Source organism: Podarcis raffonei, chromosome 14, assembly GCF_027172205.1.
Source record: "Podarcis raffonei isolate rPodRaf1 chromosome 14, rPodRaf1.pri, whole genome shotgun sequence".
Taxonomy (NCBI): domain Eukaryota; kingdom Metazoa; phylum Chordata; class Lepidosauria; order Squamata; family Lacertidae; genus Podarcis; species Podarcis raffonei.
In genome coordinates, this window is record NC_070615.1 from 248503 (window position 1) to 270323 (window position 21821).

Below are 21821 nucleotides of genomic sequence, written 5' to 3' on the forward strand. Positions count from 1 at the left end.
ACAGAAGATGTTTAAAAAACCCTGCCCTCTCTGTAACCATGAACTGCTGTGGGTTTCATTCAGAAAATCAGGTCCCACGGTCCTTCAGAGCCGGACTCATTGGCTTCCAGCAAATTGGACAAGGGACCTCCCTCTGGGCCAGCAGCACTAAAGGCCAGCTTCTAGTTGAGGCCTGCCTTGTGGCCATGACTTCCATAATTTAGGTTACAGTCCTAGGCACACTTACGAGGGAGTAAACCCCACTGAATGCAATGGGACTTGCTCCTGAGTAAAATCTCAGAAGGTTATGCCAGAGGTAAACCGCCACTGCCTTGCAGCTATGCTTAGGCGCGCCAACTCTAGGGGACCAAGATGTCTTCAGCCCCCTCAAGATTGGCTGGAAAGGGGCTGGGCCTCCTCCATGTGGACGCATGCACCATCTCAAGGTGCATCACAACTTCAGCAGTTGGCTCCTCCAGGATGCTTGGCTTCCTCCAGTGACGCAACGACATGCACACACAACATATGCCGGACCCCCTCATTCTGTGGGTCAGCGTGGTGCCTCTGGCTACTCTCATTTGTGATAATGGCTTCAGGAGTAAACCCCAAGGAGAAATCCAAAGCAGCTGCCTTGTGAGACATCTTTGGGAAAAGATAAGGCTAAGGAGTAAACCCAGTGCTTTTTTTCTGGAAGTACTTAATTGGTACACAGTACCTTTTCCCCTTCAAATCTTGTGACAAGGTAAATGGAAGGTGGGGACAGCAAGCAGGCACCCATGGCTGAAAGGGGGATTGTGAAAAGCAGGAGGTGGAAGCCGCCAGGAAAAGAAGGCCCTTGTTTGGGGCTGCAGGTGCTGCTCTCTGTCCACAGGTTGTCCTGTTCCCCTTGACTGCCCCGCAATGCACACTTTCCCCCTGGATGCGCTGCTATGCCATTGCCTCACTGCACTGTGAGCAGCTGGTGAGCGCAAGCCCCATTTGTCTTTCATCTCTGCTCACTCTTTCCATGCCTGTGGGGTAGGGGAGGGAGGGAGGGAGAGAGAGAGAGAGAAGGGGAGGAGGCAGCAGCCTCTGCTGTTTCTGTGACAAACCATGGAGGTGATCATGGTTGGTGCAGGTGGTGGCTGGGAGGAGAAGGAGGATGAGGCAAGAGAGGGACAGGGTGCTGGGTGAAGAGTCGATGAGACAAGGTGTGGGGAGAGACTGAAGAAGGGGAAGGAGAGTGCAAAGTGGGATTTAATTAATTGAGGGGGGGCAGGAGAGAGAGAGAGAGAGAGAGGGCAAAGAGGATTATAGTGAGAGTCAACCTTCCACAAATCCAGAGTGGAATCCCTAAAGCCTTGGAGGCTTCTTTCCAGCAACTCCTGCTGCCAAACGTCTTGCTCTGCTTTCCTCTGGGCAACATCAGTGAAGCCAAGAGGGGGATCTTGTCATCTGGGCAGCCCAGGACCTCTCTGCACACTGCCCAGGCTAACGCAGCAAAAACAACATGGGAGGCTGTAGTTATGAGTTCCCAGTCTCCAAGGCCTAGGGGTGGCATATGTCCAGATTTTTCCAGACATATCTGGAATAGTGTAATCGGTAGCTGTATCCAGGTGGAAATCGGCCAAATGTCTGGGAAAATCCGGGTGTATGGCAGCTTGTATTGGCAGCGCCACTGTTGCTGATTTCCCCAAAATAGCTTAATAACTTTGGGCAAAACAAAAAAACAACTTTGCGCTCCCCCCAAAAAAAAAGCTCAAAAAAAAAATTCTGTCACTGTTTGAAATATGACAATCCTACTGCAGCCACAACAGGCACTGTGGTTCTCCAGTGGTTTGGCTGTGAACCCCGGAGTCATGCTCCACTGTGTCTCAGGAAAGATGGGTGCCCAACAACACCAACACCAGAGGCAGGCAATTGGTGGTCTTCCATTTGTTGCTGGACTCCAACTTCCATCATCTGTGACAGTCAGCTATGCTGGCTGGGGATCTTCTTTCTTTGATGAGCCGACTAAGATTGTCATTCATGAAAATGGTCTTAACAGTAAGTGACTGTGGAGGCCAATTCTGGATCCACGTGTCCTTTCACAGTGGGGACACAGGTTTCTGGGTGGGAGTTGATCCCGGTGAGGGTTTACCAAACGTGCCTTTCTCTTAGCTCGTTTCTCCTTTCCACCCTGAGTTTGTGATTCTTCAAAGTCCAGGACACCTTTGGTAAAGAGTAAGGTCACCAGAACTTCCATTGGTTATAAAAAAGGGTACATATGGCAAAACTGCATACAAAAATATTAGGAGGAGTGTGCACTGAAATGTTGATGAATTTTCATGAGGTCTTGAAGAAGAAAAATGCAAACTGATGTGGAAAGAAAGAATGAGAAAGGGAGAGAAACTGAAGCTGACATGCGTGTCTGTTCCTGACTATGGCTCCCTCTTCTTACAAGGAAGATTTTGGAACAAGAAGAAAGGTTTGGGCCCCTAGACTGTCCTTCCTCCCCCTCAGCTGGCTGGCATGTGCCTAGTGCCATTGTTTGTGCACCGCCAAAGCGATCCTTTGTGGACATGAAGGTCTGCCCTTGCATCCAGTCTATCTATGTGTGCAAAGAAAGGGGCTGTTTCTTCAAGGTTTTTCAAGAAAATATCCTCACCAAACTCAGGCCCTGGCGAGGGTGTGTGTAACAGCCTGCGGCTACTTTCCAGCTGGGTCACATACCTTGTCTCTGATGTAATCCTCCTTGCCACATTCAAGCTCAGAAAGACTTGCACTCTGTGGATTTTCAAAACTATTATTTTCATTATTTTGTTATTGCTAAACAAAAATGGGGGGGGGGGAGTCCAGACTTGCTTAAAGTTCTGCATACTTGTTTTTTTGAAATACAGTAGTCTACATCCCAATCCCAAAGAAGGGCAGTGCCAAAGAATGCTCCAACTACCACACAATTGCACTCATTTCACACGCTAGCAAGGTTATGCTTAAAATTCTACAAGGAAGGCTCAAACAGTATGTGGACCGAGAACTCCCAGAAGTGCAAGCTGGATTTAGAAGAGGCAGAGGAACCAGAGACCAAATTGCAAACATGCGCTGGATCATGGAGAAAGCTAGAGAGTTCCAGAAAGACATCTACTTCTGCTTCATTGACTATGCAAAAGCCTTTGACTGTGTCAACCACAGCAAACTATGGCAAGTTCTTAAAGAAATGGGAGTGCCTGATCACCTCATCTGTCTCCTGAGAAATCTCTATGTGGGACAAGAAGCTACAGTTAGAACTGGATATGGAACAACTGATTGGTTCAAAATTGGGAAAGGAGTACGACAAGGCTGTATTTTATCTCCCTGCTTATTTAATTTATATGCAGAATACATCATGCGAAAGGCTGGGCTGGATGAATCCCAAACTGGAATTAAGATTGCCGGAAGAAATATCAACAACCTCAGATATGCAGATGACACAACCTTGATGGCAGAAAGTGAGGAGGAATTAAAGAACCTTTTAATGAGGGTGAAAGAGGAGAGCGCAAAATATGGTCTGAGGCTCAACATCAAAAAAACGAAGATCATGGCCACTGGTCCCATCACCTCCTGGCAAATAGAAGGGGAAGAAATGGAGGCAGTGAGAGATTTTACTTTCTTAGGCTCCATGATCACTGCAGATGGTGACAGCAGCCACGAAATTAAAAGATGCCTGCTTCTTGGGAGAAGGGCAAGGACAGGCCTAGACAGCATCTTGAGAAGTAGAGACGTCACCTTGCCAACAAAGGTCCGTATAGTTAAAGCCATGGTTTTCCCAGTAGTGATGTATGGAAGTGAGAGCTGGACCATAAAGAAGGCTGATCGCCGAAGAATTGATGCTTTTGAATTATGGTGCTGGAGAAGACTCTTGAGAGTCCCATGGACTGCAAGAAGATCAAACACATCCATTCTTAATGAAATCAGCCCTGAGTGCTCACTGGAAGGACAGATCGTGAAGCTGAGGCTCCAGTACTTTGGCCACCTCATGAGAAGAGAAGACTCCCTGGAGAAGACACTGATGCTGGGAAAGATGGAGGGCACAAGGAGAAGGGGGCGACAGAGGACGAGATGGTTGGATAGTGTTTTCGAGGTTACCAGCATGAGTTTGACCAAACTGCGGGAGGTAGTGGAGGACAGAGGTGCCTGGCGTGCTCTGGTCCATGGGGTCACGAAGAGTCGGACACGACTAAACGACTAAACAACAACAACAACAGTAGAACCTCGGCTTACATTAAGGTAAAGGTAAAGGGACCCCTGATGATTAGGTCCAGTCGTGACCGACTCTGGGGTTGCGGCGCTCATCTCGCTTTATTGGCCGAGGGAGCCAGCATACAGCTTCCGGGTCATGTGGCCAGCATGACTAAGCCGCTTCTGGCGAACCAGAGCAGCACACGGAAATGCCGTTTACCTTCCCGCTGGAGCGGTACCTATTTATCTACTTGCACTTGACATGCTTTCGAACTGCTAGGTGCGCAGGAGCAGGGACCGAGCAATGGGATTCAAACCGCCGACCTTCTGATCGGCAAGTCCTAGGCTCTGTGGTTTAACCCACAGCGCCACCCGGTCCCTTGGGTAATGTAACCTTTGGGTTGCAAAAGTGGCAAACCTGGAAGTATCTTTCCGGGTTTCGCCGCTCATGCATGTGTAGAACCTCCAGTTGCGGAAACCTTGGGATCTGACCGGAGCTCTGGGACGGATCCCATCCGCAACTGTAGCACCCTGCTTGTGGTTAACGCTTAGCTGGAATGAAATATTCAACGCAGCAATAGAGAAATTAAAATAATAATTTATTTGTCAGACAAATAAATGAGAGACACAGTGGTATATGGTTACCAAAGCTCTGCCCTTTCAGCCCTGATGGCCAGCACTTATATTGCCTCAGCCCAGCCCCCTTGCTCCTCCTTTGGCTGCCTCTGTCCCATCAGCCTGGTTGAAATTCCTATTGGCTGTTTGCTAGAACCAATCATAAAAGATACACCCATTTCCTATTACCTTTTATGGGAGACAAAGAGCTATATTTCCTTCTATCTATAAATGGCAGACAAGTAGTCATATATCTTACATTTACCTCGACCAGGCACCTTAATTACCAGATAACCTTTGGCCCCTCTTGCCCTATTCCCTGCAAAACAGATGGCTAATGGTTCTAATTTTATCTTAAACAGAGATCTTGGGTTCACCTCCTCACACACCATCTATGAAAGATCTCCTTCTTTGGAGGTCTTTAAGCAGAGGCTCGACAACCATATGTCAGGAGTGCTCTGATGGTGTTTCCTGCTCGGCAGGGGTTTGGACTCGATGGCCCTTGTGGTCTCCTCCAACTTTATGATTCTATGATTCTATGAAATAAGAATCTAACATAAGAATCTAACATTTCTTACTTTCTAAATCCTTTGCATAATTACATTTAAGCCAATATATTTCATACACAACATATATAGTTTTTTAGAAGAAAGGGAACTTAGTAAAAGCTAAGCTAAATTCTAAGTTCTCTAAAGCTTCAAAGCAGTTTCAGAAAGCTGCTTTGCCTAGTCCAGCTGCTGTTTCTATTTGCCCTTTTAACCTTATGAAAATGTGGCTCAAGTCTCTAATGGGAGGCACAATAATTCTTACTATTTACCAACTTAATTGCAGCTTGATTGTATTCTGTAATTTGTATGGTCAGTGTGACCTTTTGCTCCTAGCCTGTAATTTCCTTTTACAACCCTGAGGCACTCGTCTCCTGCTAATGCTAATACAAATCAGAGGGGCCCTGTTTAAGAGGATAATGAACAGCTGCCAGCTGCTTTATGCCTGGCATGAAAGATACAAACATTTGCAAATATATTTTTTTAAGCTCATTTTAAAATACAAATCTTGATCAGATGCCTCACAACCAGAGGTACCACTGTACTATTTATGTCTACTCAGATGTAAGTACTATTAAGTTCAATGGGACTAACAAATGTAGCCTTAACCATGTCTACGCAGAAGTTTTATTGCCTGGGCAATGTTTTCTGAATGCTGTATGGAAAAGCACATGAATTTGACCTTTGGAAATTTTGTAAGTAAACCATTTTTAACCTACCAAATGTGTGGTCTTTTTCTGGGTTAGAAGAGAAAAACTTTGGACTACAATCGAACCTCTACTTACCACCACCGCTTCTTACGGTCGTTCCAAGTCGCGGCAAACCCAGAAGTAAGTGGCAGATTTGCCACCATTTGCGCATGTGCAGGAGCGGGCAATTGCCGTTCGCACATGCGCAGAAGCAGGTAATCGCCGCCCGTGCCTGCTCACAACAGTGGCTCTCCCAGCGACCCATTTCAACCTCTGGATGAACCTCTGGAACAGATTATGGTTGCAAATAAATGTTCTACTGTATTCAGAACAAGGGCATATTTTTTAAAAAAAATCTTTTTTATTAATTTTCTCTTAATAAACCAAAAGTAAAACAAACATCGTTAAACAAAGTAAACTGGCATAAATTTCTATTACAGTCCTTCATTGATTACATCATCTTATTAATATCCCTCCTGTATATACATGTTGACCTCCCTCCCTCCCGATTTCGGGCTTCTTAGTAAATCTTCCTTTTTTGCAGTTTCATCATTAATAATCTACACGTTGTAAGATTTATGTTATACCTGCTGTGGTTTTTAAGCTTCTAAAATTTCCTTCAATATATGTTATAAATTTACTCCAATCACTAATAAACTTTGTACCTTTTTGGTATCTAATCTTTTGTGTCATTTTTGCTAATTCCACATATTCAAATAATTTTATTTGCCAATCTTTGACAGTTGGGGTGTCTGGGTTCTTCCATTTTTGTGCTATTAATATCCTGGCAGCCACTGTCGCATATTGGAATAATGTCTGATCCTCTTTTTTAATTTCATCCCCAATTATTCCCAATAGGAAGGCTTCCGGTTTTTTAGAGAAGGTATATCTAAATATTTTTTTAATTCATTATATATGAGTTCCCAAAACTTTTTGATTTCTTCACAAGTCCACCACATATGGTAAAAATTCCCTTCTTTGATCTTACATCTCCAGCAGGCTTTATTTCCGGTTTTATACATTTTTTCTAATTTCACTGGTGTAATGTACCATCTGTGCATCATTTTTTCCAAATTTTCTCTAAGCATAACACAAGCCGTGAATTTCATTCCTTTATTCCATAATTTCACCCAATTATCGTATTCTATATTGTATCTGAAGTCCATTGCCCATTTTACCATTACCTCTTTTATCTCTTCATCTTTGGTATCCCATTCTAACAAAAAGTTATACATTTTAGATAGAAACTTAGTTTTACCTTCTAGTATTTCTGTCTGATATTTAGATTTTTTTCATTCATCCCTATCTTTTTATCTTCGTTCCATAATGCATTTATTTGGTGAAATTGCAACCAGCTCGTTAATCTATCTTTTAGTTCTTCATATGTTCTCAATTTCCATCCATTCTCTGTTCTTATCAATAGATCTTCATAAGTCAATCTTTCCCCTTCCATATTTATTTTTTTAGTTGTTAAGATATCGATCGGTGATAGCCACCAGGGTGTTTTCCTTTCCAGAAGTTTTTTATTCCTTTCCCAGACCTTGTATATTGGTCCTCTGATGATGTGATTTGAGAAACCTTTATGCACCTTTTCTTTGTTGAGCCACAGGTATGCGTGCCATCCATATCTATTGTTAAAGCCTTCTAAATCCAGCAAATCCACCAATCACCAATTCCCCTGCAGCCCCAAAGGTGTCTTCTCACACACTTCACTGACAAAACACTAAATTATCCAGGATCTTAAAATTCCTCACATGATAGCAATGTTGGGCCCCCAGATTTCTCTATAAAACAATCTCTGAGCACTGAGGCTCCCCCCACTAAGCCTCACCACCACCCCTGAGGCATGACTCCCTTAGAATCATAGAACTGTAAAGTTGGAAAGGACCACAAGGGTTATCTAGTCCAACCCCCTGAAATGCAGGAATCTTTCTCCCAATGTGGGGCTCAAACCCATGACCCTGAGATTAAGAGTCTCTTGCTCTACTGACTGAGCTATCTCTTGAGGATAAATGAATCCTGGAGGCAACAGCAGGATATCAGCAATTCCTTAGGGACCATCCAGCGGCTCTAGATACCAGTAATCCTCTCTGATTTGCACACGAAAGGAAACTGAAGAATCTTCTATAGGGGTGTTTTTGAAACTTAGGGTAGGTGGGGGTCTTATGTGTTTAGGGCAGCAGAGTGCACTGCAATGCCCATGAGATCCCAGCCACCCGCCACCTTCGTTTGCCCAAAAGCCAGGGCCGGCAGCAGGATCCACAGGGGCAGCAGGTCCTGATGTAGATATTATGTTGCTCCTTTCTGATATAGGTCTTCACTCTCTTCTTCTTCCCTGGTGGCGAAGGGGGGGTGCCATTTTGTGGTTCGCTGCAGCTTCCAAAATGTCTTGGTCCAGCCCTGCCCAAGGCACTCTGCACATCCTTTGTGCAACTTGGCATCATGGGCCAGCACCACCCCAGTTTCCTGTGCCAAGCTTGCTGTGCTTTGCTTCTTTTCTGGAAAAAGCAGAATAATGTGTTTCTTCCAGGCACCTGGGTGCAGAGAAAGCTGATGACTGAGAGTCACTATCCTGCTCATACGTAGGAGGATGCTTTACTGAGTCAAATGACTGGCCCATGCGGCTCAGTATTGTCTACACTGCCTGGCAGCAGCTCTCTGGGGCTACCAAGGGCTACCCTGGCACCTTCTGCATGCAGTGTCCAACCCCTGAGCCACTATATCTCATCCAAGTGAGATATTTAAGAGGCCTTCTTCAGAAGGAAATGTGCTGGAGGTGGTTGTGATTCCTGCATTGCAGTAGGTTGGTCTAGATGACACTTTGGCTCCCCCCTTCCAACTCTTCAGTTCTATTATTCTATTATGCACTTGCTTCAGACATGGCAAGTCACGGGAGCGCTTTCAGCAAAGTCTGCACAACCACCTGCTAAGAGATGGCCTTCAGGACCTCCAAGGTCCCGTTCTAACCCTGTGACAATATCTGCCATGTGCGTTCTTTGGGCTGAGAACAAAATTGGCACACACACAGAAGCAGGCAGACCATGGTGGGCTGGCACTTCACTGGCTGGGGGCTGCCCAGTTTAAGGCAGGCCAGTGAGACACAACAATCTCTCCCACCAACAGAGGCAACCTGTAGTGCTCATACCTTAGGCCAATCACATGGAGCTTATAACTCGCATGCTGCCTCCTGCATTGTTTTTGCTGTGTTTGCAGTCCCAAAGTGACCTTCTTGGGACATGAGCCTGGGCAATGTGTCTGGGGGTTGTGGGCTGCCCAGACAAAAAGATCCTCCTGTCAGCCTCACTGATGTGGTCCACAGGAAAAAAGGCATTTGGCATCAGCTTGGCTGCAGGAGTTGCCAGAATGAGGCATACAAGACACCATTCAACTGTCTTAGGCAGTGGTTTTCAACCTTTATGAGTCTATGGCTCCAACCACATTCTTTCTGCGGCTCCCCTGTGAAAACCACTTTCGCTGAGGTTCCGTTACAAGACATGCATAAGCGGGGATTTGCCCGTTCTGCACCCCCCCCTTTCGGTGCAGTTTTTGGTGCATGTGCAAGTGGGAGCACACATTCCTATGGGAACCCAAGCAATGCCACTGCTCTGCAGGGCCGAGCTGATGCACTCCAGCTGGCAGCCCCAGCCTGCCTTTCCTGAAATTAATGAGGAGAGGGCAAAACAAGATTACGATTAAAAGCAGAAATATTTTGTCATTGCGGGGAAGGAAAGCGTGAAACACACAGCACAGGACACACATGCAGACATGGTCCTTTCCTGCAAGATTCTCCCTGTCCTCAAAAAGCTGGGTGGCTGTCAAAAAGTAGAGGGGGTTGCCTGGGGGGAGAGGGAGACAGGAAGAGGGGGGGAAGGATGTTGAGGGTAGAAGGAGAGAAAAACACAGCAGACACTCCCCACTTTCAGGGTTATTTTTAAATCCCTCCCTATAGAACACACACATATCCAGGCCCATGCACCATCAAGATACTTTGCTTTTTCTCTTGCATTTATCAAGCCCTTTATGTAAAACTAGGGAACTGTTAGTTACTGAAGCTGGGAAGGATTTTTGTTGGGGGGGGGGGAGAGATTTTAAGAAGATAAGCAGTCGTGCAAAAGTGTTTCCCCACCTTTTTTTTGCTCCTGTTTTATTTTGGGAAATTAATGGGCTGCAAGGTAAGGAGAGGACAGTCCCCCAGGGCTTCCCTGAACATTCCTCAACTGACCTCAGGGTGCCATGGCAAACAGGTTGAAAACCAACGGTCTTAGAGATTCTGTTCTGGGTACACACTGAAGTGTCACATAAAAGGAAGTGTCACATAACAGCCAATCCCTCTTACCTTGGAACTCTGAGCATTGTAGCTCTGGGCAGGGGGTGGGATTCAGCACCCTCGGCAAACTACAGCTCTTGGAATTCTTTGGGATGGAGCCACGACTGTTTAAAGGAGAAATTTATCAAGCCAGACATGTTGGGCTTTTACCCATTTTTACTGGAGCAGAGGTTGTCCCAGGCCTGATGAGTACCATTCAAGAGTTCAGGAGGGGGATATTTCTGAGGGATATTCTCTCACTTTCTCCAAGAGCAGCCGCAGGGTTTAATAAATGCAGCTGCTAAATGCCAGAGAAAACTTGCTGTCTTGACTCCCAGAGGCTTTGGACCAGTGGATCTCGGCTCCTGAAGGAATGTGATGAAATGCCAAGATCATCCAGTGCAGGGGGGCAGGCGGGGAGTTGCACGCAGGGCAGCGTGTGAGCAGGGTTGCAGCAACCATCTGTGCAGGAGGAATTGTTCTGTCTCCACCCCACCCCAAGCCGCAAAAGCTCTACTGTGGGGGGGGGGACACACACATAGGAGGTCTTTGCTTTTTCCTTTTTGTCTGCCTCTCTGCCCCATCACTGCCCCACTTAGTTGCTGGCCAACTGCTGCCTCTTTGGAGGCTCAGCCAATTGACCAAACTCTTTCTCCAGGTCCTAAATTTAGAATGCAAAAAGACTATTTTTAAATAGGAGGCAGTGCAAGACTGAGGTGTTGCTACGAGTCAGGGGCCTCCCTTCATCATCACAAGGAAGGAGCCAGTTTGGCTCAGGGAACCATAGGCAGCCTCTTAGAAGTTTGTGTATTATGGGATTACAAAACGCCATTCGGTCCCAAAGCTGAGAGACCAATGAGGGCCAGTCCCTCTCTCGCTCAGCCTAGCCTACCTCACTGGGTTGTTGTGATGATTTTTAAAAATGGTATTTAGGTTCTAGTAGTACTTCCTCACCCATGTCTTGGAGTAGTGGCTGCAGCATCAGTCCAGGACTGGATTGACCCAGGTCCAAGTTCTCGCTCAGCCTTGAAGCTCATGGGGTAACCAAAGTGTGTCTGGCATCTCTCAGCCTAACATGCCTTACAGCCTTTGGGTCTTTTCTGCTCTTCTGTTTCTAGGGAGAAATTGGCCAGCCGACAAAATGATAGAACAGTGTGGAGGAAGGTGAGGCCCTCCAGATATTGCTGGACTACAACTCCCATAATCCTTCACCAGGAACTGGAGCTGACAGAATCCAGCAGCATCCGCAGGACCACAGGTTCCCCTCCCTGCAATAAACTTCATCTCTCCATGGTGAAAAATTCCACCAGCTGATTTCTGCTGATAAAGGCATGGGAAGAAAGCAGACTGATTTTTGTCCCCTGGTGCCCCTGGTTTTTGTCTAGGTGCCATTTCCCCAGAGTTTTGTTGGCTTCCTCCTTGGACTCCTGGGAGCACACACAATTTCTTGCACATATTCCCTATAGTTAGAACAAGATGCAAAAGAGGTTGAAATAGGTCTAAAGTATTGGGGCAAACGTAGTCTGGGTTCTACAGGGCAAGAGCATGTGCTGGATTTGGGCAATGGCAGCTGTTGGTGGAGCATGGCTTGTCCATCCTCACTATACATTTGGATCCACTTCCCTGTTGGATTTTCTACCTGTCCTGCAGCTCAATGCAATACTTTGCATGCAGACAGTGAGAGTCGATTTGCAGCATCAGTGGGTAAAGACGGTGGGAACATGTGGAAGGTTTTCCCTGCAGATGATGGAGCAGGCTTGTTCCCTGTTGCTCCAGAGGTGAAGGCAAGAGCCAGTTGATGGGAATTTCAGAGGTGGGGATTTCAGCTCAGTATTCAGAGGAGCTTCCAAATGGTGGGAGCTATTAAAAAACACAGCAAATGCCTCAAGAGGTGTTGGGATTTCCATTGTTAGACCTATTTAAGCAGGGGCTGGACAGCCACTTGTCAGGGATGCTGTAGTTGCATCCTGTATTGCAGATCCTGCAATGAGAAGAGGGTTACACTGGATGATCTCCAAGGTCTCTGTGATTCCAGTAGGAAACCCTGGAGAGGCCCGACCAGTCATTGCAGGCAATAAGGAGTTTGATGGACCAATGGTCTGTCTTGGTTAGACAGCTTTCTATGGACGCTCACTTGAATTCCCACTTATTTACAAAATAATAATTTTAAAAGACCCAAGACTCTGGACGCTAAGGTCCCAGAGCAGGTTACAACACTGTACTGGCTACCAGTTAGGTTCTGGACCCAATTCAGAGTGCAGGTTTTGACCTATAAAATCTTATGCAGCTCAAGACCCCCCATAGCTCAAGGACCGCCTCTCCCCATATGTAACAACCTGGAGCTGCCATCATTATCTGAGCATCTTCTTTGTGTGTCCCCTCCTTGGGAGGTCTGGATGGTAGCAACACAAGAATAGTGGGTGGCTTCCCACTTGTGGAACGCTCTCCCTGAGCAATCTCACTTGCCACCATCATTACATATCTCTAGGCACCAGGCAAAAGGATTCCATTTTAATCAGGCCTTTTGGCTTTTAACTATTGATGGCATTTTTGCATGGGGGGGATGTTTTAATTTAGTGGTTGTTGCTGTTGTTGGCTAGTCTTAATGTATGTGTTTGTTTTCTTTCTTAAAATATTGTAAGTCATTTTGAGTTCCAGTGGCAAAAAGTGACTAATAAATTTAATCAATCACAATCACAATAAAAATAACAATAGCCATCTAAAATACAGCAATGTCTTAGCCTGTCTCTGAGGAACATGTTTTGCACTTTTGTCACAGGTAAAGGTAAATGTAAAGGACCCCTGAACAGTTAAGTCCAGTCAAAGGTGACTATGGGGTACGGAGTTCATCTTGCTTTCAAGCCGAGGGAGCCATCGTTTGTCCACAGACAGCTTTCCAGGTCATGTGGCCAGAATGACTAAACCACTACTAGCACGGGGAGGGCCGTGATGAGTGCCAGAGCACACGGAAACACCGTTTACAGATCCCTTGTCTAGAAGAGATAAATAGGGCTTGATGGGGTCAAGGGGTGAGACTTGATATATGGACTTAAAAACCTAAAAAGAGATCTTCAGGATCTGCTCAAGGGCTCATCTGGCTCACAGTGGACAACCAGATGCCCCAATAGGAAACCCACAAGCAAGGCTGGATGCAGAGCAGCACTCTGTAAGATGCATTAGAGGCAACATTCCCCCACCTCCTCAAAAAGGAAACCATTAGAATACACAAAGCTTCAAACCTTTTGGTCTGTGGAGATGATGGCTGCATCTCAAGGGTGAGAAAGCGGGTGGGACTACAACTCCCTTGATCTGGATTTACAAGTGATTAAATCATCTAAATGTGTCCTGCATTTCCCTTTACTGTGGTACCTCAGGTTACATACACTTCAGGTTACATACGCTTCAGGTTGCAGACTCCGCTAACCCAGAAACAGTACCTCGGTTTAAGAACTTTGCTTCAGGATGAGAACAGAAATTGTGCAGCAGCGGCCCAGCGGCAGCAGGAAGCCCCATTAGCTTAAGTGGTGCTTCAGGTTAAGAACAGTTTCAGGTTAAGAACAGACCTCCGGAATGAATTAAGTACTTAACCCGAGGTACCACTGTACTGAAAACAGAGCATATTAGAGTCAGCTACTTGTCTCAATGGTTAAGTATAATTGTTTAATTCACACTGAAATGGAGAATGCCTGTGTGTATTTAACTAGAAGACTCCGTTAAAGCTAAAGAAGAGCAAAAGAGCTTGCTGAGCTGCTTGATGGGTTCATCACTAACTGTTATTGTTCTCTGATGAGGTGTTTAACTTTAGATCGAATGAGAGGTTGCTGAATTGCAAATCACCATCTTGGAAGGGTCGTAGCTGGAGTCTTTTTCCCCAGGCTCTGTGGAAGCAGAGATTTAATGAAGCTCTTCAGGATCACACAGCCTTAGGCTGCAATGGAGGCTGGAATCGGAGAGAGACCAAATTTTGATCACAGTCCTTTTAAAAGTTATTTCTAAGATAAGCACATGTATTATGGAATTATGTGGATGCATATTTGATGTTTTTGTTCTGTTTTGAAGAAAGTTCTGCAAGTAAAATTTTGAATAATAGCTAATGGGTTCAGACAATGTTTCCTTCCAAAAAGAGTCAGTTTTATGCATTCAGTTGTTTCAAGCTGCACAATATTAATGTTTGCAATTAAAATGTCAGTAGCAATAAGATCTGCCTTTATTGAGTTGTGATGTCAAGCAATGCCAAACAGGATACCAAATGCAGATAGATTATGAATATGTGCACAATTGCAGGTGGAAGATATTTTTCTTTATTTGTTATATTGCCCCTTATACGCTGACCCAAGGAGTCACTTTTAAAAACCCTTGTTTGTTCAAGGAAGCAATAAGCCTCCGATAGAGCAGGTTCAATGGTTATTGAAATACAGTTGACTCCCCACTTATGCGGGGGTTGCGTTCTGGGGCCCCGCAAGCAAAAGAGAAATGCACATAAGTGAGGAGCCCCCTGTGATACAGCTTCCCACCCAACAGCTGTTGTTGTGGGGGGTAGCGGAGCAGCAGCGAGAACTCCCATTTTGGAGCCCTTGAAATCTTTTCTTTTTTACAGCTTTTAAAAACTTTATTTCTGGACTTTGGGCTCATTGACATCCTCTTCAGGCTCTGTGGAGGGTCTCTTCGCAAGCCTGTGGGATGTGAAACACATAGCAGTCAAGTACAACATTCCTAGAATGGATATGCTAGGAGATGCTTTGTACCAGCCAGGAGAAAACTTCTTGTTTTCTCCTGAGCTGGGACAAACTTCCTCTGCATGTGACCAGAGAGTAGGTGTGGCCTAATCTGGGCAAGAAGGAGCACACGTTCTTCTCTTGCTCTCTTTTTCTCAGTTTTGTTTCTCTCTATATGTGAGCAAAAGTGACTGCCTGTTTGCAGTCACTTAGGAATTAACTCCCTTATGGGTTAGTTCCACATGTGTATATAGTTTTGTAACCTAAGTCTGCCTTCTGGGATCCAACTGTGAACTGAATGAATGTGAGTAAACTACTTTTATATTGACTTTAATAAGATTGTCGTGTCTATTCTTTTTAAGAGGGACAAGAAGGGATCTTACAAGGAATCTTATTTAGAGAGGCTCAGACGAGCCTGCAACAAGCTAACTGCTGGGCAAATTTAAAAAGGGGGGATGTTTAAACTCTGCTAAGATATAGAACTAGCTAACACAAGTTAGGAAGGATATCATTAAACAATATATCCTCTCTTGCCTCCCTGAACATTCCCACAAAGCCATGGGGACTTTTCAGCTCTCTCCTGCTATGTCAGCTTTATTGAATTATTAACAGAGCCATTACGTCTCCTGCTATGTCAGCTTTATTGAATTATTAACAGAGCCATTACAAGAAGGAAGGCGGGGGGGGGGAGAGAAAGTTCCAGGGTTAAAAATTAGAGTGGTGCAAACAAAAATAGCCTTTAGTTTGCCTTTCAGTTTAGCTCACTTCTGGGACCTGGAGATCATGATGCAAGAAATAACTTAACTCCTTCCCAAATGCAGTGTGGAATCCAAGGACTGCAAAGCTCTTGAACCCAGCCATGTAGGCATAACCCATTTTTCCATAAAGCACAATTGCTGAAAAATGCTGTAAGATGCAACCACCACCCCTTCCTTCCTTCCTTTCCTTCCTTCCTTCCTTCCTTCCTTCCTTCCTTCCTTCCTTCCTTCCTTCCTTCCTTTCCTGCATTGCCTAGTCATTGCAGTACAGCATGAACTTACGGGGGGGGGGGGGAATCAAACACATACTTCAAAGCCAGGCCACAAAGAACAGGGAGGAATGTTAAATGGAAGCAGGCTTGCTCAGTGCTCTGCGTTTATTACCCCCTCCCCTCCCCTTACAAAAAAGGTGTCCCATTCCTAGTGATGTCTGGGTGGCATTCCATTTGGGATCTTGGGTCTGAGCTGGTTTTCAGCTGGATTTTGGCAGCATGGGAGAGCCTTTCCTCCAGTGTTAAGGCATGGAATATGGCAGCAGCAGCTGGCAACTGTTGTAGCCGGCAGGGAAAGCACGGAGTCCTCAGAGGCAGGTTTTACTCCAGCCGCATGATGGCATCAGGAGCCATCTGAGCAATCTCATTGCTGTGCCAGCCACTCCTTGAAAGCCCTGCCAGGCTGAGAGGGGGAAGTGGGTTCAGGGTTGAAATGTAAAAAACAAAACAAAAAACAGGAAGGTGAGGGAACAGATAGGCTATTTTTCTACCACAGGCTGGCACAATATCAGTTTGTGAAGAATTTATATTTCATACATGCACAATACTAGCTGCTGGAAACCACAGGAGGAGAGAGGGCTGTTCTTGTGCTCGAATTTTGCTTGCAGGTTTCCCACAAGCATCTGGTTGGCCACTGAGAAAAGAGGAGACTGGACTAGATGGGCCCCTTTGGCTGGATCTAGCAGGCTATTCTTCTGCTCTCAGGTTCAAGAAGGTAGTTCCCTTTTCCTTCCCATTACAGAGACCAAAACAAAAACACCCACCCACACCCCGAAGTTAAACCTTGCCAGGAATTCCCTATTAAAATGCCATTTCTGGGCAGCCTTGGTATGCTCAGAAGCCATCCTGCATAAGAGGAAACCCGCATACAGCTCCACAGACATATGGCTACACTTGTGCATTCAGACCATGTCTCACTCACAAGGGGTATTTTTAAAAAATTGCACATTGCTGCAAATATGTGGAGAACTGAATTTAAGATTGCAAAATGAGAAAGTGAGGGAACCAACAGTCCAACTCCCATCATTCCTGCCCACTGGCTAGGACCAGCCCACCCATGAGGCAAGCTGTGGTGACTCCTCAGGTGACAGGATCCACATGGGTAGCAGATCCTGATGCAGAGGTCTACTTTCCCCTTGTTTCTGATCTGCCCTCACTCCTTCTTCCCGGGGGGGGGGGGGGGCGCGACATTTTGTGGTTCGCCTCAGGTGCCAAAATGTCTTGGGCTGGTTCGACAGTGGAATTTGCTGCCAAGGAGTGTGGTGGAGTCTCCTTCTTTGGAGGTCTTTAAGCAGAGGCTTGACAACCATATGTCAGGAGTGCTCTGATGGTGTTTCCTGCTTGGCAGGGGGTTGGACTCGATGGCCCTTGTGGTCTCTTCCAACTATGATTCTATGATTCTATGCCATTGGCTGGGGCTGGTGCTAGCTGGGTCCAAGAACATCTAACAGACATGAAACCCCCCCAACCGACCCAATACCTACCAGGACCAGATTAACTGCCTTCTGCCCTCAGGTGGATGGAGGATCCTGTCTCACTGCCAGTGTTAAGTAAGACCCAACTGCCCAATCCACTCAGTTTCAGGACCTGAAATGGGAACATGCCCCACAGAACTTGGCTGGAAAACTGCACTGCAAAATTTGGAAACTTTTTCAGGGTGGTTGTGTTTTGGAAAACACAATTTTGGCAGGTTCACTTTCAAAAGTGAACGTAATTTAATTTCTCCCTCCTCCCTTGTTGTAGTCCAACAATGTCCAGAGGGCTCCACATTCCCCACTCGAGGACTCCACAGCAACCTCCATGGAAAAGCCCAGCTCTGCTTGGGACTTGTCTTGCAGCAAAGCGACAGCCTCTGGCAGTAGAAAAGCAAGACTGATGATAAGGTGGAGGGAAGCAGACCTGATAAGGAAGAGACCAGGAGGAATACGGTCAGGCAGCAGAGCAGCTGGTGGAACCCCATTGTTCATGGGTCTTTTTTTAAAAAAAATGCCAATAGGAAACATCTCTTTGTGACCTGCATGACACTGGAAGACCATCGCAAACTGCAGGGACACTGGTGACCCTTTCCCAGGAAGACTTGGGGGGAGGCCCATGGCCCAGTGGCAGAGCATCTGCTTTGTGCAAAGGCCACAAATTCAATCCCAGACATCTCAGAGAGATATAGGAGCAGCTGGACATAGAGGATAGGGCTATTTTTTCATGGACACGAATCACCCCAGTCTCAGATAAGCCAGCAGGTGCAATGTTAACTAAGCCAGTTGCTATGGCAACAGCCCAGTGCCCTCTATAGATGATTAAGGGATATCAGCTCAGCAGTCTGGGCTCTTGAGCTCATTGGCCAGCCAGTGAGTCTCTCTGTGAGTCGGCGTCTGCGCTACGTCTTGAAGCTGGAGCAACAGGGAGACCACAGGAGGGGAGAGGGCTGCTCTTGTGCTCAAATCCCGCTTGCAGGTATCCTTGGGGGCATCCGGTTGGCCACTGTGAGAACAGGAGGCTGGACCAGCTGGACCCCTTTGGCCGGATCTAGCAGATGCTCTGCTTTGGTTCTTAAGAGAAGGTCTCCAGAGCTGCATCTCTTATTGCTTCACTTTCTTTCACTAGCAGCAGCAGCAGCAGCAGCAGCAGCAGCAGCAGCAGCAGCAGCAGGAGGAGGAGGAAAATAGGCTTCCTCCTGCTTGCCTCTCCTTGCAAGCAAGAGGGGAGGGAAAGGGTGTTTGATTCCCTGAGACTCGTCAGAAAGGAAGAATGTGATCTGAAGGGAGGGAGCTGGAGGACAGGCAGACTTGGAACGTCTGGTTCCAACATGTGGCACAAACAAGTTGTTAAGCCCTCTTGCACAACAACAGCATGGAGTCTGTAAGCAAATCCAACACATTCCCACTTCCTAACCTGATGCCTCTGGGAAGCCTGTCAGGGCAACGGCCCTCTTCACCTGAGGTCCCCACAGACTGGTATCCAGAGCCTGCTCCCTCTGAGTGCTGGAAGATTCAGGACAGATAAAAGGAAGTCCATCTGTGCACAGTGCAGAGTTAAACCATGGAACTCACTCCCACAAAATGCAGTAGAGGATTAGACAAATTCATGGAGATTTCTGAGCTGGGGTTGAACAAAATGACTCTCGGCTTCCCTTCCAATTCTATCTGGTTGGCCACTGTGGGAACAGGATGCTGGACTAGAAGGGTCCCACTGGCCTGATCCAGCAGGCTCCTCTTACATTACTAGGTGCTTATGTTATTTAAATCTGGAGGTAGCATTTAGCCACAATGACTAAATAATAAGGCCACAGATAGCCTTATTATTTACTTATTTGCACTCTGTATTAATTGTATCAACTATTAATCCCACTCTTAAGCCCCAAAATGCTCCCACAGCAACTTACACGTTGCTTTATTATTAATGGTCCTTACCCTCAGGCTTAATTTTAAAAACACACACACACACACAAGAAAAAAACACATCACAGAAGGAAAATGGACTAGGAGGATGGAGAACAAATCACAGGCTTTGGCGCTGGAAGGGACTTCCAAGGCTCATCTAGTCCACCCCCCTGTAGTGCAAGAATCTCAGCTAAAGAATTCCTGGCAGATGACCATCCAACCTCTCCTTAAAAACCTCTAGTGAAGGAGAGTTCTTCCTGATGTTTGGTCAGGAAGCCATCCTACTCTTCGGAGCAGCAGAAAACAAGCATGCTCCATCATCCATATGACAGCTGTTCAGATATTTGAAGGTGCCTATAATAGCACCTCCATGAATTTTTCTAATCTTTCCTTAAATGAAGTTGCTAAGTTCCCATGGTTGGGATTCTAGAGATTGCCCCCCCCCCATCACCCTCACAAGCTGGCACCTCTAGTGAAGCAGCCACTGTCCCTCACATCCTCCGGCCTCTGGCCAGCCCTATAGCTTCAATCTGAGTTGTGGATATTTTTGGATATAGTATTTTTTGATATGGATTGAAACGAGATTAGCAGAGGACTTTAAAAGAATGTTTAGAGAATGCTCCCCACTTTACATGCTTTCACTTTTGCACAGGGGGCCAGAAACGTAACCCCCACGTAAGTGGGAAGTCGCCTGTAGTCTATTGCCAGAGCAACACCTGCTCTTCTGCTCTTAGATGCCACCTCTGCAGGGAGCTAACCATGGTCCTGTTCTCCTGCAAACTACCCTGGACTCCATCAAAGCTTGTCCTCTGCAAACCCCAACCTGGAGCAGGTCAACCTCTCTGGAGTGAGACTGTGTCCGTGTTGCTTGGTGAAATTGCGACAGTGGTTGTCGTGTTGTAGTCAGGGGTAGGTGATGCTTCAGTGCTCTGCATCTCTCTCTCTCTTTCCAGGGTTAGCAGAGCTGGAATATATGGGGCAACTTGCATGGTCCCCCCGATGTTGCTGGATGTTGCTCCCATTGGCCCCAACCACTGGTCACACTTGCTGGGGCTGTTGGAAGTTGTAGTTCAACAACACCAGAGGGCCGCAATTTCCACCTCTGTGAATGAAGCTTAGTGAATCCCAGCTCAAAATCCCAGCCATCGTATCAGAAACTGGGTCTGATGATATGGAGGACAGGGAAGGGAACATAATCAGAGATGGCTGCCCGCCTTCCAGCTGGCAGGGTTAAAATATGAGGTGGAGCTGTCAAGTTCCTCATAGCTACTTAGTTACGCAGCAGGTGAAGGGGACGTTGCCAGGGTCCTGCCCTGCTGCTGCTAGCAAAAATCCACTGAGAAATCCATCCCCCCTGGAAACACACACTTCTGTAAGGGACGCTATATTGGAAGACTGGTTGGATCAGGGCAGTAGAACTCTGGCCCTCCAGATATTATCATTAATGTCATCATCATTATTTATTAAAACTCTATACCGCCCTTCATCCGAAGATCACAGGGTGGTTCACAACATAAACATATGAAACAAAAACACAGAATACCCTGTATACCCATCGTGTTGTTGGACTCCCATCATTCCTGACCATTGCCCATGCTGGCTCAGACTTGAGGATCCTGGAGACCAACATCATCCTATACCAGGGATGGGGTGGGGGTTCAGATTGAGGGTCACACTGCCTTCTGGACAACTTTCCAGGGGCCACATGCCAGGCAAAAGTAGCAGAGCAACCCAGGAACATTTGTGAGGGATGATGGGTGTTGCATTGCAGCAACATCCAAAGAGCCATGGGCAGTGGCCGACCTCGGGGTCTCAAATTTCAGTGGTGCCGTGTGTGCGATGCCAAAATTTGGCACCCCGGCCTCTAGTCTTCCATTCTACATCATAGTTGTGGCCCCATGAGATTCTGTGCCCCATGCAACTGAACCTAAATCTGCCTCTGCCAGAGGCTGCCCATCACTGTCTTAGAATCCAAAGTGTGCAATCAAAGTGTGCGAGACGATCTGAGGTTTGTTTGCTGGCTTAAGTGTCTAGTTCTCATGATTACAGAAGTTTGAAACTCTTCTTTCGGAAGGGGCTAAATGATCTGAAACAGGAGCACAAGTAGAAGGAAGCTTGTTGTTCCAGAGGCCTCATGCGTCAGAGGTCCAGGCATAAGCACTGTGCCAGGGCTGTGTGGTATTTTGACTGGGACAGGAAATTCATGTTGCAGAACTGGTGCACATTGGGTCTGCCTGGTTTATGAAAATGACATGGAAATCACAATGCTGACAATAAGAACACCGGTAAGCAAATTACTTGTTGCTTCTCTGCATTTTTCAGCAGCAGGAGTTACTGACTCAAGGCTTAAAACAACATTCTGGTACCGCGAGAAACTCTGGAGTAAGTC

The 21821-nt window shown here is 46.4% G+C and overlaps 1 protein-coding gene across 2 annotated transcripts in view; it reads right to left on the bottom strand.

The window, feature by feature from the left end:
- Nucleotides 1-21821, bottom strand: part of SNX33 (sorting nexin 33) — an 89726-nt gene that overhangs the window by 32038 nt on the left and 35867 nt on the right. The window contains exon 2 of one of the 2 annotated variants that reach the window (XM_053364477.1): nucleotides 14496-14983. The exons of the other annotated variant lie outside the window; for it this stretch is intronic. Coding sequence (XP_053220452.1) covers nucleotides 14715-14983 — 269 coding nt within the window. The 3' untranslated portion in view covers nucleotides 14496-14714. Of the gene's footprint in view, nucleotides 1-14495; nucleotides 14984-21821 lie in introns of those variants that run through there. 2 annotated transcript variants of the gene reach the window in all.